Source organism: Zootoca vivipara, chromosome 8 (genome assembly GCF_965207765.1).
Source record: "Zootoca vivipara chromosome 8, rZooViv2.hap1.1, whole genome shotgun sequence".
NCBI lineage: Eukaryota > Metazoa > Chordata > Lepidosauria > Squamata > Lacertidae > Zootoca > Zootoca vivipara.
The window spans coordinates 64,600,290-64,616,483 of record NC_142591.1 but is presented as its reverse complement, the minus strand read 5'-3'; the positions used below and the strand labels follow the sequence as shown (position 1 = coordinate 64,616,483).

The window sequence follows — 16,194 nt, the reverse complement described above, 5'->3', positions numbered from 1 at the left end:
CTGCAAACCTGAAAAGGGGAGGGGGGAGAAAGCAGCTGTTTCTTTTTTTACGAGAAAAGTAATCTAACCTGAAATTCAGAAGCACAATAATAGCAGATTTGGCCTTCTAAATCTTTGGCAAGAAATCCGAAGTGGGTGGCACATCTATTAACAGCTCTTAAACCATCCGTCTTGAATAGGGAACAGGGGTCCCTGAAACACCAGCCTCAGCAGATCTGAGAGCCAGGTGGGTATTGAGGGAATAAAGCAGGTCTATATTTATTAGATGATGTCATGTCATGTATTGTAATATATATCTTCATTGCATATTAAATGCACATTTGGAAAACCTATTAGCTCTGATCTTATGGTAAAGGAGTTACAACACAGTTAGCAGCAACAAGTAATGAAGTTATCTTATTAAAATTCTCCATTTTTAAAAGCATTGTTTTCTTTTAAAAGGGAGAATTCATATTTCAGCCATATTTTTTTAAAGGGGGGGGTGAAACCTTTACTTTTGTTAACAGAAACTGCTGAAAATGAGAGTAACTAATTGCCACATCACTTTGAGAAAGAATTATTCCGTGGGCATTTTGCTGTCTGAGGTGAAGGACAAGACGGTAGCCTGAATTCCACGTACAGTGGTACCTCTACTTACGAATAACTCTACTTATGAATGTTTCTACTTATGAATGGAGCTCCGTCCACCATCTTGGATGCGGTTTAGATAGGATTTTTTCTACTTACGAATTTTTAGATAGGGTTGCTTCTACTTATGAATTTTTTCTCCCAATGCATTCCTATGGGATTCGACTTACAAATGTGCGTTCGGAACGCATTAAATTCGTAAGTAGAGGTACCACTGTATAAAAGTCTACCTTCAGCACTGGTGATAGGACAGCATCCTTCTCTGTCCCCCCGAGAAAGACAGTGGCACACATGGCTCTGCCCTCCAATGCTTTGTCACCCCTTTTTGCCTAATGGTACGACTGGCGCTGCCTATAAGGGATATAGAAATGTGGAGACCTAGAAAGTGTTTGTCTCTGTGAGTGAGCCTGGCGCTGGTAGTTTTAGGCACATTTTCACCCAAAGGCAGAGCTGCTAATGCGGGCGCCTGCACCAGCACCATCTCGTGGTCATCTCTTTTATACCATGCCCCCACCACAGCCATTCCACGCCCCTACAACAGCCATTTTGTGACTGGCTCCCACAGGTCTTCCCTTACCTTCCAAGTCCCGGACTGCAGAATCCGGGACCGGCAGCCGTGTGACACTGCGTCGACGTCAGTTCCGGTGTCACTTTGCCCTTATATGGGCACCAAAAATGGCCACTGCCGGCTTCGAAAGTCGCTTCTACGCATGTCAGGAAGTGCGTCGACGCAACTTCCGGTGTCGCTCCGCCCATCTATGGGCACCAAAAATGGCCTTCACCGACACCATAAATCGCGTCTATGCACTTCCGGACATGCGTAGATGCGACTTTTGAAGCCGGCGGCGGCCATTTTTTGTGCCCATAGAAGGGCAAATCGGAAAGAAAAAATGGCCGCCGGCAGGAGAAAATAACGGAGAAAAACGGGAGACGAAGTGATACGGGGGACCACCGGGAAAAGGTAAGTAAAAACGGGGGTTTCCCGGGGAAAACGGGGTACTTGACAGCTATGGGTCTTCCCCAAATTTTATAACATGCCCATGGGCTCAAAAAGGTTGGCAACCCCCACTTTAAATGTTGACCCCGGACCTCAGTGTGTTTATGGTGAATTTGAAAGCACGAGATAGGATCATCTCAATGGCGTGCTTAATTTGTTCCCCAACAAAGTGTCACCCACCTGCTCGGGGTAGGTGCTCCCAACGATCTCTGCAACTGTGTTAAAGGAATCAGCATGGGGGTAGGTTTTGGCTCCCATCTTCAGGGTCACAACAATCTTGGTGCCTCGGGAAGACATCCGGCTCATCATTTCAGCATCTTCCACTGAAATGCAGGCAGTGGGAATCTTGGGTACATCAGATTGGTATTCTTGTATCCCGGCGTGTGGGCTATTTGGAAAGTACAAAAATGAAACATGTTATACAGTACATAATGACGCTATCCAAACAATAGTGCTCCGAAATCTGTCCAGTTCTGCCCAGCCATCCTGATGAATTTTTCGAGATCACTATCAGCCTTGTTATTTTTAACAGCTCCTGAGAAAAACATCCCTTCAGCTACCAAGACAACATAGCCCAGTGCTTAAAGACAGGACTTAAGGGTGTTATTTGAAGATGATTCTCATTATTTATAAGCTAAATAAAACTTTGATAGTGAAGAACTGGGTGTTCTTAATACGTTTATATATTTATGGACACACCTGAGGTAAAGCACAAGATGGTGCCCCCGCTCTATTCCAGGATTCAAGAGCCGACTGGACTGGCTGTTGAATCTTATGCCCTTTTAAAATGTGGGTTTTTTTGGAGGGGAGTGTTAGGTTTTGTTTTTATTGTGCATTTTGTGGTTTTATGTTTGGATTTCATTCTGTGAACCCCCCCGAGACCTCCAAATATAGGGCAGTATATAAATTTAAAAAATAAATGAAATAAAATACTTCAGCACTCGTGACCTGTGGCAGCGTGTTAAGGGAGTGTAGGCTAAAGCATGGGGCACATGGGGCAGCTGCCTCATAGAATCATAGAGTTGGAAGAGACCACAAGGGCCATCCAGTCCAACCCCCTGCCAAGCAGGAAACGCCATCAAAGCATTCTTGACATGCTGCTGTCAAGCCTCCGCTTAAAGACCTCCAAAGAAGGAGACTCCACCACACTCCTTGGCAGCAAATTCCACTGTCGAACAGCTCTTACTGTCAGGAAGTTCTTCCTAATGTTTAGGTGGAATCTTCTTCCTAATGCAAGGAACAGTCCTGTCTGGACACTAACAATTCACACACCCTAACAGTGCATAGCTGTCAAGTTCTCCCTTTTTTTTAAGGGAAATTCCCTTATTCTGAATAGGCTTCCTCGCGAGAAAAGGGAAAACTTGACAGCTATGTAACAGTGTGATCCTACACTTGTTGTCGATTCAGAAGGTAAGCCCCACTGAGTTCAAAAGGGCTTGAGTCACAATCACACCCATACATTTAAAGCACTATGATATGTTATGGCCACGTTCACACTTTACCACTTTAAACAGTCAGGGCTTGCCTCAAATAATTCTGGGGGCTGTAGCTTGTTAAGGGTGCTCTTAAAGCTACAGCTGCCAGAGTTCCCTGTGAAGAAGAATTTATGATTAATTTATGGCTCTGGGTTCTGTAGTTCTGTGAGGGAAATAGAGGTCTACTAACAGTTATCGGCACCTTTAACAAACTACAGCTCCCAGAATTCTTTGGGGCAGGGGTTCCCAACAAAATTTTCTCGAGGACCCCTCATCGAGCTGCTATTGTGACAAGGACCCCCATTAATTCCCAATCCTAAAATTAAAAAGTGAGAACCAAATTAAGAGTCTTTTTATATTTTATATTTATACGTTTTTTACAGTTACAACAGAGTACTCCATCAGTATACAGTTAGTTTTAATTTTCAGTTCTTAATGAGATGAGTTTAAATCTGTCCTCTGAGTCCATTATTTCTGAAATATTAGGTTCCAAACTTGAAACTTTCACTCTGAAATCCGACCGCATGTCGAGCCGATTCCTATATTTGTTTTTCATGAAACACATGGAAGAAAATGCTTGCTCACACCGATATGTGGTTGCAAATGGAAGGATCTTTTTCATTGCCTTATCTCCAAGTTTCTTGTAGTCCTTGCGGCATACAGCAGAACTACTGCCTCTATCTAATTCTAGTTTTGCGCTAGACTCTGCTCATGCAGGAAGTGGCCAAAACAAAAAATCTGTTATCATATGAAATATAGTTAATATATTTTTTATTCTAATAGGATCTTGAGGACCCCTCTGGCATAGCTCGCGGACCCCTGGGGGTCCCCGGACCACCTGTTGGGAACCACTGCTTTGGGGGAACCAATGACTCTTTAAAGTGGTAAAATGTGAACGTGGCCATAATCCTTGGTAAGCAAGTGCACACTTGCAGCTGGAAGAAGAAAAAGCAAAGAGAAATGTGTGGGCTTGGCAAGAAGGTTGGGTGTTATGAGAAATAACTGGCTGGGAGCCACTCTCCCAATGTGGTAACATGATGAAGGCTAGCAATAGCCATGCATGGCAAAGGCAGGCCAGGGGAGCTACGGAAACAGAGATGCCGGGGATCTACAACTCCTACCTGTGCTCTGTGATATCTCTGCTCCCAGCTAACATACCCCTTTGTGACCTGAAACTCAGCAAGGCTATCTACGTCCTCATTCCAACAAATAGCATATTCTGCGGGGACCGATAAAAGGTGCCATTTCATCATTTGCTTACCGCCTGCTTATCAAATAGTCCACGGAACAAAACAAAACTTAAACCTTGGGGGTGATAATTTAGAGATAAGCAGTATGTTTTCAGCATGATATAGTTAATGTAACAGCACAACTTAAAACAAAGCCAGAACAGGTTGGTATAGCTACCCAGCTGTGCCTTTATCACTGGCCAACCACGGAAACCAAACAACATCTAGATAAAACATTGGTTCGTCGTTTGGAATGCGGTGGCAGCCGGGATTTTTTTCCATTCCTCTCTGTTCTTGCTTGTATTCCGGATTTAGAAACTGGGGAGGGTGCAGGTGTTTTAAATACCAAATCACCTCCCCCTGCCCCCGCTTCCCTCTACCTGCCAGCTACCCAGCAAGCTGGGACTTGCTTATGATGAGTCAACATGCGGAGGCTTGTACTGCAAGTCTACTGTTGTGTTGCTTAATATATGGGGAAGGGGTGCATCTCAGTAGTGCCTTACATGCTGAAGGTCCCAGGTGCAACCCCCAGAATCTCCAGCTAGTTCTGGGAGAGAACCCGGCCTGAAACCCTGGGGAGCTGCGGCCGGTCAGTGTGTAGACAATAATTGATGGACCAACGGCCTTACACAGCAGAAGGCAATTCTCTATGCTTTTCTTATGCTCTATTGCTTTGATTCCTTTATTGTGTTCATTGTACCTCCCTCAAATATTTCTTTATTATTTGAGCACTGTTATTATTTGTTGATTCTCTTATTCTTGTGAGCTGCTTGCTGCTTTGATTGTTGGAAAAGCGGCATGCAAATATTAAATCAAATCAGAATTTTGTTCAATGGGTTACAGCAGGCATCCCCAAACTTCTGCCCTCCAGATGTTTCGGACTACAATTCCCATCTTCCCCAACCACTGGTCCTGTTAGCTAAGGATCATGGGAGTTGTAGGCCAAAACATCTGGAGGGCCGCAGTTTGGGGGTGCCTGGGTTACAGCCTAAATCTATAAAAGGAGTTTACATAACTCATCCTACCTGCGCCAACACTATTTTCTGGGGGGAAGGGGAAGTCAGGGACCATCCACACTTACTTAGGCTCCACATTTCTAAGCACAGGTCAGGACTTTCCAGGTTTGTGTCTGAGTGCTGGGTGTGTGTTTTGCCCCTGCGCTTCCCCCATGAAAACCAGCTCTTTACCGCTGAATCTGTGAAAATGGCAATCCACAGAAAATCCAAATTGCCTTTTGCTCTGATTCAGTGGTAAAGATCAGGTTTTCCGGGGGGTGGGGAGCAGTGGGGTGGGGTGGGGTTAATGTGTTTTGACACGGACTGGGAAAATGCAGGGCTGTGTCCAGAAAGTGTGGGGCAAAAGGTAAGTGTGCATTTTTAAATTATTATTTAATAAATTTGTATACTGCCCTATTTCCACAGGTCTCAGGGCAGTTACAACATAAAATCACAACATAAAAACACAACATACATAATAAAAATGAAAAAGAAAAAGAACCCAATAGCACACACACACACCCCAACACATTTTAAAAGGATATTGGATGTCAGTCAACCAAAGGCCTGCTTAAAGAGGGGCGTTCTTGCCTGGCGCCTAAAGGTGTATAATGAAAGTGCCAGGAGAAACTCCCTGGGGGGAGCATTCTACAAAAGGCGGTTCTCATGTTGCCACCTCTGGACCTCCCATGGAGGAGGCACATGAAGAAGGCAGTGGCGGAGGAAGAGGAGTGCGGGGAGAGAGAGGACTGCCCTGGCTGTTCCCCCACCCGCGCTGGGCGCCACGCCACCAGGATGCGTGCCAGCTCCACCCCGGCCTGCTCTCCGCCACTTGAAGAAGGTCATCAGAAGATGATCTCAGGGTCCAGATAGGTTCATATGGAAAGAGGCAGTCCTTGAGGATGAGCCCTTAATCCTACAATCACTTCCAAGAGCCTCCCAAAATCTACTTTGCTATTGTCAAAGCACAGATCCAGATTTTTAAAAGCTATGCTCAGAGAACAAGTTTAGCAAGTATATGGAGTTCAGTATTATCTTTCTTTTTTAAAAGATTCCTCCCGCATGCCCCGTTTAATAAGTTCATTGTGCTAGCCAAGGTGAAGGTAAAGGTAAAGGGACCCCTGACCATTAGGTCCAGTCGTGACTGACTCTGGGGTTACGGCGCTCATCTCGCATTATTGGCCGAGGGAGCCGGCGTACAGCTTCCAGGTCATGTGGCCAGCATGACAAAGCTGCTTCTGGCGAACCAGAGCAGAACACGGAAACGCTGTTTACCTTCCCGCTTGGAGCGGTACCTATTTATCTACCTACTTGCACTTTGACATGCTTTCAAACTGCTAGGTTGGCAGGAGCTGGGACCGAGCAATGGGAGCTCACCCCGTCGCAGGGATTCGAACCACCAGCCTTCTGATCAGCAAGTCCTAGGCTCTGTGGTTTAACCCACAGCGCCACCTGCGTCCCTGTGCTAGCCAAAGGACACAACAATTACATTAAAATATACCTATATACAAACATAGTAATAATAACCACCAGCAATATGAAATAAGAATAATCAGAAGTGCCATCAGCTAACTCAACTTCAGATTAAACTTCAGAGGCACCAAAACAATTTACAGCAATGCTGTCTATCTAGCTCTGTCTTTTTGATTTATTTTGCAGCCACTGCAATATATATATATAAGAAAATTTAATGAAGCTCAGGATACTGATCTTAGAATGCCTTCTTGCAAAAACCTGACTCAGATTGTGATGCTTCAACAAATGAAAGACATGTCTGGAGTCAATCAATGATACCAGTTGGAAACAGGATATAAAGCTCGCCTGGATAAAGTGAGCAAAATTACATGATTATATAATGCAGGATAGCCTTTCACAGAATTTTAATGGCTGCAGGAAGCAATCATAGTTCATCCTTAGCAAAGCTTGGAGGTAACATAGCTTCTCTATGAACAGCTGATCGGAAGAGAAAGCTGTTTTCATATGGGCTCTATTATCGAATAAGCCCTATCTACTTTGGAGCAATTTGGAAGAGAACAAATCAAACTGGAAGGCTGTTTTCTTTTTGCCCCAAGGAAGAACTTGCATGTTTCAAATGCATCAGATATCAGCTTAGCAATAAATCATTTCCTTTACTTTCTCTGTGGAAGTAGACAAAAATGATTAAAAAGCAAAGGGATGTACTAAGGGAAACAATTGTTCTGTAACAATATTTCTTCAAACAAGAAAGGAAGCAACTTGGCCTTTCTGATCTGGGGAGCTAAGGTTGAAGAAATCTGTATTAAAGGTTAAGTGTGGTGTAAGTACTGTAAGACCGCAACTTACACACATTTAACTTGGCAAAAATAAGAAATACGGTAAGTAAAAAGCGGGTGGGCTTCTGGGGGAAAAGACTCCATCAGTCCCACCTGCCATTGCACCCAATGTGTTTTGACTACCACGATGCTGTCTACAAATAGTTGCAGATTCACATAGGACCTTCTTGGACTCCCAATTTGGTACTTTTAGAAGGCTGGAAATATATTGTGTAATAGCCAAACAGCATGTGTTGAATGAGGTTGTGTGGTGTAGTGGTTAAGAGCAGAGGACTCGTAATCTGGTGAACCGGGTTCGCGTCTCTGCTCCTCCACATGCAGCTGCTGGGTGACCTTGGGCTAGTCACACTTCTCTGAAGTCTCTCAGCCCCACCCACCTCACAGAGTGTTTGTTGTGGGAGAGGAAGAGAAAGGGGAATGTTAGCCGCTTTGAGACTCCTTCGGGTAGTGATAAAGCGGGATATCAAATCCAAACTCCTCCTCCTCCTCCCCCCCCCCTTCTTCTTCTTCTTCTTCTTCTTCTTCTTCTTCTTCTTCTTCTTCTTCTTCTTCTTCTTCTTCTTCTTCTTCTTCTTCTTCTTTGTGTTCAGTAATGACACAATTCACTCCTATCACTTCCACAGTCTGCCATGCTGCCCTTGTTTAAGAGCTAGCAAAGGTGGGATTTGCACATGGAACCATATTAAATTCATTGCAGCGCTTGTTAATTCAACAAAGCATCTAAAAGTCACAGATTCTGAAGAAGCGCAATTAACAGAAACAAGGACCCGAGACCTTGAACTAGCTGGCAACTCAAAGACATGCTGCACGTACTCAGAACATGATTCTCCTTCATTCCTCAGACCCTTTGCCTGAAGAGGCCTTTGAAGATCAAGCTAAATATTTAATCTGCAAATGTTTGAAGCGAAACGACAACAAAAGTACATTAATTAGAAAATGGCTTTGGCTTCTATTTTGTTATAAAATATGACTAAGGACATTGTAGCTAAGGTTGCATGTACTGTGTGGTGCTTGGGGTATGATTACCCTTATGACTTCCCTACTGTCTGATTTCCACTGTTGCCATGTGAACAAAACAAGATAGAAACCCAGCAAAACAAAGCAGATTAATCATAAAAATGGCAACAGTTGGCAGGGATTTAGGGACAGGTGTACTACCATGAAGAGTCATTTGTTTGCTATTTGAAATGGACTAAATTTCAGCTGTAGTGTCCCGTATACTTTATATATGGCTATATCACATCACACATACCCAAAACGCTCAATAATCACACAAGGATGGATTAAGGCATGGGATGATTAACGTGTTTGAGATTTCGCCGTTTGCTTTGTGCTTCCCAATTTAGTAGGGTTTACTTGCTTCCTGATTTCACGAAAGGTTTGCGCCCATCTTATAGAAAAGCCAGCAGCAAACATATTCCCAAGTGTATGCAATAGAAGGTGGATTTATAGAACCCTAAGAGACCATCTAATATTGAGCCAATATCATTTGTTAGAGTCGGCTACATTGGATTCATTGTTTTGCCACTGACTTCTGAACAAACCTTCTCAGCTGACATTTTCAACATTTGTCTGCATATCCCTTCCTGTGGGCCTTAAAATTCCTCTTGCATTGTAAACAGCTTGTGTTAATACCGGGAGCAGCAGGCATTCAAGGAAAAGGGCTGGAGGATGAATTGATATTCTCTTTTGCTTTAGATTCAGGCTTATCCTTTTTTTCACTCTTTCCAACAGGTGTCAGCTACACAGCAAACTCTTGGTTAAATTTAAATGCCCTGGGAAAACTATGATTCAGTGGAACAACAGCTTGGACGACAAATGGTACACTATAACAGATGGCAGTTACTGAAGAAAGTGACAGCATTGATGTCTCGTTCTGGGCTTGCTAAATTCTGGTTTATTTACCTCTTCATTAATTATTATAAATCTAAACAAATCTGCATACAAGATTAAGTTTCAAATTGCACATTTTAGGGAAGCTTGAGCTAACCAGCATCAGAAGGTACAGCAAAGAGAACTCATTTTTCACACTATGTTCTTCAGACACAGGATTATTCCTACGAGTCTCTCCTAGGATCCATTTAGTGGAAATGACTTCCAGGCACTGCCATATACACACATCATTGGCTCCCAGTAGGACCTTTGAATGCAAACTGCTTCCAGGGTCTTGCATTTCACAGGTCTGACCAGGAATTCATTGCATACAGTTCTCATTAAGATAAGACACTGCAACAGGCTGGAACACAGGAGTCAGGTGGTTTCTGAATGCGATGCAAGAAACAGGATGCCTGGTTGAATCCCATGCAGGTTTCTTGGAAGTCCACTTGTCCTTGCCCACCAGGTTCCCAAAAATCATATTTGCCTTGTGGAGGTTGCATTCCCTTCTCCCTGGTATGGACTACCTCAATCTCCTCTCCTGTTCTCCCAATTTCTGACTGCAGTGCTCTTTCCCATTGGGTTCCATTCATCCTATTGGCTCTTTCCCCTCTCCCTCACAAATAGCATGCTCTGTACACACAGGAATACTACATTGCCTGTGTAGGATTACTGCTCTCGAAGAGGCTTGTTGCCTATAGGTTCTATCTGAAGGCTTTTTCCCAGCTGCTGGGCTCTACTGCAGCTTGGTTGTTGAGACTGTGTTGACACCTGTCCCTTTCCTTCCCTTTGAACCTGCTTCTCATGCAAAAGGGTTGTTCTGTGACCTGTGTTTGAGCTGTCAAGGAATTTGAACCCCTGCCTGAGAGATCTTTGTGGTATGGCTCCTCCAAAACCCTGAAATGTGATACAGTACTGCTCATAGCTGCCAAGTCTCCCGTTTTCCCCGGGAAACCCCCGTTTTTCCAGCTGTCCCCAGCCGAAAAAATGGATTTTTTTGTTTTTTCCCGGTTTATTCTGGCGCGGTGGCCATTTTGGAACTGGGCCATTTTGGAACTGGGTGGAGCGTCTTTTGATGCTGCTCTGCCCAGTTCCAAAATGGCCGCTGCGCTACTTTCGGTATGCTACTTTCGGTCCGGTCCCTTATCTTTCAGAGAGGAACTTGGTAGGTATGGATACTGCTTGCGCTGGAGGAAGTGCTGTGATCTCCCTGGAAGCGGGCTTATGCCTTGTTTGTGTACACACTATGCATTTAAACCACATGACTTTCCCCAGAGAATTCAGGGAACTGTAGCTTATCCCTCAGGGAGCTACATTTCCCAAGACCTTAACAAACTAAACCTCTCTGGGTTCTTTGGGAGATGTCATGTGCTTAAAAGTGTACAGTGTGTACACAGCCGGAGTACAAAGCAAATTCCATGACATCATCATGGCATTCCCACCCCTCCCATATGTTGACTGGTGCCTTTCCATCATGACTAATGGGGCTGCACCATTGGGAACAACTGTGAGGATGGTGAGTAATGGATTTACTGGGCGTTTTATGAGAGTGGTTGTCAATGTTACCATGTTAGTTATTTCTCCCCTGGCTATTATTGTGGTTTGGGTGTTTCTGCTAGGAGAGCACACTGCTATGAGTTTGTGGGTGCCAAACTTCTAATCCTTAGAATCCTAGCGAGTGTTAAAATATAAGCCAGGCTAGCTTCATGAGGTGATCACCTGGGCAATAAGCCATTAAGGGAAACAAAGGAAAGGTGATGGGTCAGTGTGAGAACAGAGCAAAGGGAGCTAGCTCTGCACCAGAAGCAGGGACCCTGCCCCAGCTCTTAGATGGTTAGAAGGACCAAAAGCCTGAGCTTTTAGGGCAGAGTTTTGTATGATGTGAGGGAAAGAAAAACCAGTTTGCAGGCTGGTAAAGGCAGCAAGCTGTAAAGCGAGAGAAGCAGAGCATTATGTTTGACGTCTGTTTCAATTCAGGGCTGTGGCTATGGGAGAAACAAGGCCCTTTTGGGGTGCTGATGCTGTGACCCCCTCCATCACAGGCTCAGGTTGTAGGTATAGTCATACCTTGGTTTTCAAATAGTTCTTGAACGTTTTGGCTCCCGAACGCCGCAAACCTGGAAGTGACTGTTTCGGTTTGCGAACTATTTTTGGAAGCTGAACGTCCAATGGGGTTTCCAAGGTACAACTGTATATGTAAATAAACCATATATCATAAAGACACCACAGTCTCCACTGTGCCCCATTCCCAAAAGGAAACGGACCCTGGGTGAGTGTCCAGAACCCCTGCAATCTCGCACCGCTCAGAGACTGGGGGACTATCTTGCTACCGTATAAGATTGGAAGGGTTGGCTTGGATGATGTCCATGGGCACCCAGCAACCCTGTGGTTTTGTATCTACCAAATTGGCAGGGGCGTAGCAAGGGGGGCGGTGGGGATGGTCCGCCCCGAGAGTCATCCCAGAGGGGGGTGACAAAATCCCCCCCTGGGCAGATCGCTGCTGTGCCGATTGTCCCCCTGGGTGGAGCGCCACCACACCAAAAAAAAACCAGGCGGATCGCCCCGCCCCCGGGTGCATAGCATGTGCGCCGCTCTGGGTGCCTGAGTGGCTAGCTCCGCCGCTGCAAATGGGAGTTGATATTAGAAGGAACTCCAGTTTGCTACAAGCACCCCATCTGCATGACTGAAGACCGGTGCTGTAGTTCAAAACATTTGGAAGGCATCGCTTTGGCTACTCTGATTTAAGCTAATGCAGCCTTTCTCAACCTTGGGCCCCCAGATGTTGCTGGACTACAACTCCTATCATCCGTGACTGTTGCCCCTGCTAGCTATGGATGATGGGACATGGAACAACATATGGGGACCCAAGGCTGAGAAAGCCTGAGCTAGCGAATCATCCTTAATATCTAGATTAAGTGCCCAATATTCTGATCATCTACACATCCATCCTCCTATTTTAAATCAATTTCTGTGACCAAAACATAACTTATGCTGCACAATTCCTCTCTGGTAGGTCCCATTGAACTCAGCAGGAGTTTCTTCTGAATAGACATAGGATTGCGCTGCCTTCCCAATTTATTATTACTATTTCCAACTTTATTGTAGTAATTACATTCTACCTTCGGGGGTGGGGGTGGGGAAGCAAATCAATACCATGCATTCAAATGCTTGGACAAAATATCTGAAATTCTGTTTAATGATTTTTAAGTCAATGTTTGCTTTTAAAGGTTTTATTTTTGCCAAGATTCTATTGCTCTTGGCCCAAGAGGGCATCATTTCAGAGTCTTCTGAAATGTTGACAACTTGGTGCCAAAAGCTGCTCCTGGGAGAAAATGTGGATTGCTTAACAGGGAGATTCAATGTTTGTTTTTCAACCAGCATAATTTCCTATAAACTGTGGAGACTTTCTGGTAGGACCAAGTGGGAACCTGGTCAAAGTCAACTGCAAAACTCCTTTCATTTCAGTAGGGCCAAGATTTGGCTCCGACAAAGAAGTGTGGGGTTAATATGCGGCTTCCTCAAGATGATCCAACTACACTGGGTCTTCACAGGGAGCTCAGACAATTGGAGCTCTGTGAGGGGAATAGAGGTTTCCTAACAACTCTCAGCAAAGGGACCCAGGTGGCGCTGTGGTTAAACCACTGAGCCTAGGGCTTGCTGATCAGAAGGTCGGCGGTTCGAATCCCTGTGACAGGGTGAGCTCCCGTTGCTTGGTCCCAGCTCCTGCCAACCTAGCAGTTCGAAAGCCCATCAAAATGCAAGTAGATAAATAGGAACCGCTACAGCGGGAAGGTAAACGGCGTTTCCGTGTGCTGCTCTGGTTTGCCAGAAACGGCTTTGTCATGCTGGCCACATGACCTGGAAGCTATACGCCGGCTCCCTCGGCCAATAATGCGAGATGAGCGCGCAACCCCAGAGTCGGTCAAGACTGGACCTAATGGTCAGGGGTCCCTTTACCTTTACCTAACAACTCTCAGCACCCTTAAACTATAGCTCCCTTAATTCTTTGAGGGATGCCATGGGCACAACTGTGAAAAGGGATTATTTGGTAACCGTTCTTGAAACTGAGGCTCTGTGAAAGGAGCAGGAGTTTCCTAACAACTCTCAGCACCCTTAGCAGCTCCCAGAATTCTTTGGGGGAAGCCACAGCTGTTCCAAGTGGCACAGTACAGATTCATAGCTGTAGAAAGAGCCTTGGTATAGAAGGGGGGGGAAACATGTGGTTTTGGCTCCAGCTCTATTACTGAGAAATCGGGTGTCAGCTTTTTCTTCCTGTGGCCCAGCAGGCCTCTGGATGCAGCCTCTATACATCCAGTGAAGTGGTCAGGTGGAAGCAGCACTTCCAGTCCACCCGCCTTAAAATAAAAATGTTCCGAAAGCCATGCAACGTGAGCTGACAATGCCTCCTGAGGCGGACTGACAAAGGGCTCTGTGTCCAGCTGAGCCCTACTCAGTGCCGTTTGTCAGGACGGACAGAGAAGGAAAGGCACAACAGGTGGTTGAGAGGAGGCGTTCGAGGCAGACAGTCTCTGCTGGCTAGGACATTGTCCCTTGTCGCCTGCACACATGAAGGACAGGCTTTGTCACCGTGGAGTGGCAGCAGTGACATTAGGCATGTATGTCATCCATTTTACTTATTTGGAGGAGACAGAGAGAGAGAGAGAGAGAGAGAGAGCAAACCTGGTTCTTTTGTATTAAATAATTTTTGGGTACCTTTAATGCTGCAATAGCATCTGAAAATGACACACAACTCTTTCCACCTAAGAGTGAGATGAAATGGATGCTTGGCACCCCATTTAATCTGTCCATTCATTTCAACTGATTTTTTTTTAATTAAAAAAGAAAAAACGAAAGAAAAAAACCCACTGCCATTACCTACTGACACCAGAGCAGCAAGCTTTGGCAGATTCAAACCACATTCCTTATTTTCCAGACTTTTCGCTGTCTTTTAAAACTGGCACTGAAATGTACATTTCCACCTCTAGCCTCAAATGTTGTGCGGTGTTTTTATGGGGTGGGGTGGGGGAAATACATTTTTGTAGAGTACAAATGCACTAAAAGTTATTTGTTTTAAGGAAAAAATCCTGACTATGTGTCATAGCAGGAACTTTTAAAAAAACCACTGCATGACATCAGAAGCCACGGCAATGAATCTCAGACATTAGCACATAAGCAACTGGATGCAAAAGGCAAGTATTTTTCTTTCTTCGATCCAAGGTTGCCAACACAAACTTTTATAAATCACAAATAAAAAGAGTTCATAAACTCTAGGTGATCTCTGCGTGCCAGCATAACGGTATTTCCAGAAATGGGCAACTTAGCAGTACCCAACCATTGCTGTTCTGCTCTAAGCTGCAAGTAAAATAGCAACTCTGCTCCTGGCTGACATTTTGCAGGCAGGCTTCTAGTCCATATTGCCCCAAGATGGACAGTTTTCATTGGGACCAAAGTGTGAGGTAAAGGGTTAAATCGGGCATAGGCAAACTTGGCCCTCCAGCTGTTTTGGGACTACAACTCCCATCATCCCTAGCTAACAGGACCAGTAGGTCAGGGATGATGGGAGTTGTAGTCCCAAAGCATCTGGAGGGCCAAGTTTGCCTATGCCGGAGTTAAATCCTCACTCACGGCTCTTCTGATCATGATTCCTTAATCCCCCCCCCCCGGCTGCAAGGTTAAAAATTAAACTAATATAACTTATTTCTAGAGAGAAGTGATGGACCATAGAGAATGAAATGGCTAGACCAAGCCATACAAGCCATAACTGGCCCCCCAAACCTACTGAACTGCTGTGCAGTAAGTCATTATGAATCTGTTCCATTATGCTTTTGAAGTCAATTTTCTGAACTTGGGGTGTGGGAGAAGGAAATGAACAGGAAAACATAGGAACAGGTTGCTGTGTTCACAAGGTCATGCAGATACGCCAGAGAAAGTGAGTGAACAAAGTGTGTCTATTCCACAATAAATTTCTAGTGTGGAAGCAGCCTAGGTTATACACGGTAACAATACAATACTGCTTACATCATGAAAAATGCCCTTGCTTTTTGGTGCATGAATAAATGTGCAAGAGCCTTAACTGCTTTTTGTAAACCAAAGGACTTGCCTTTGTTTTTGTTTTAATTCAAGAGTTCTGTTTCATTTGTGTTCATTATTCATGATCCATTATTAAATAGAACACATCCTTTAACCACTTTTTGTGAACAAGGTTTGGGTTTCATCATTCTCTTTACAGCTCCCAATGTGCTCATTTGATTCCAGCTGCTCTTTCACACAGCATGACTATATTTCTTCAAGCAGTGCATTTGGCCTTTTTTTTTTTGTTAGAAAATCATGTATAACGCAGAGGACTGGCGAGACAACCAGGCTGAGAACTGTAGCTTTATCACTTGGGACCTCCATCCCAAATCAGTCTAGGGGCTTGAGGGAAGACAGAGGATGAACTTGCAAGTGAAGGATGCCTGGTGTTGGACCTTTCAAGGGTTACGTTGATGCTCAACGCCCACCTTTGAGGGTTCCCAAGCATTCCGCTTGGATGTTTGATGTGTACCACATGTGAACAGTCCAGGGCTGTTCAACCAACATTAGTTCCCTCGTCCTTCCTTGCTGACGTTAGGAACAAGGGGTGAGGGAAGGAACAAGGAGAGAATCAAAGGCCTTTATGGGTATGTGTGTGCTCCGAGTCATGCC

At 44.8% G+C, this 16,194-nt stretch overlaps 1 protein-coding gene across 4 annotated transcripts in view; it reads right to left on the bottom strand.

Annotated features, from left to right (window-relative positions):
- CPQ (carboxypeptidase Q) overlaps positions 1–16,194 on the bottom strand; it is a 183,501-nt gene that overhangs the window by 120,219 nt on the left and 47,088 nt on the right. For all 4 annotated transcript variants that reach the window (XM_088675731.1, XM_088675732.1, XM_035125207.3 and 1 more), the window contains exon 4: positions 1,805–2,012. In XM_088675731.1, coding sequence (XP_088531857.1) covers positions 1,805–2,012 — 208 coding nt within the window. The remainder of the gene's footprint in view (positions 1–1,804; positions 2,013–16,194) is intronic.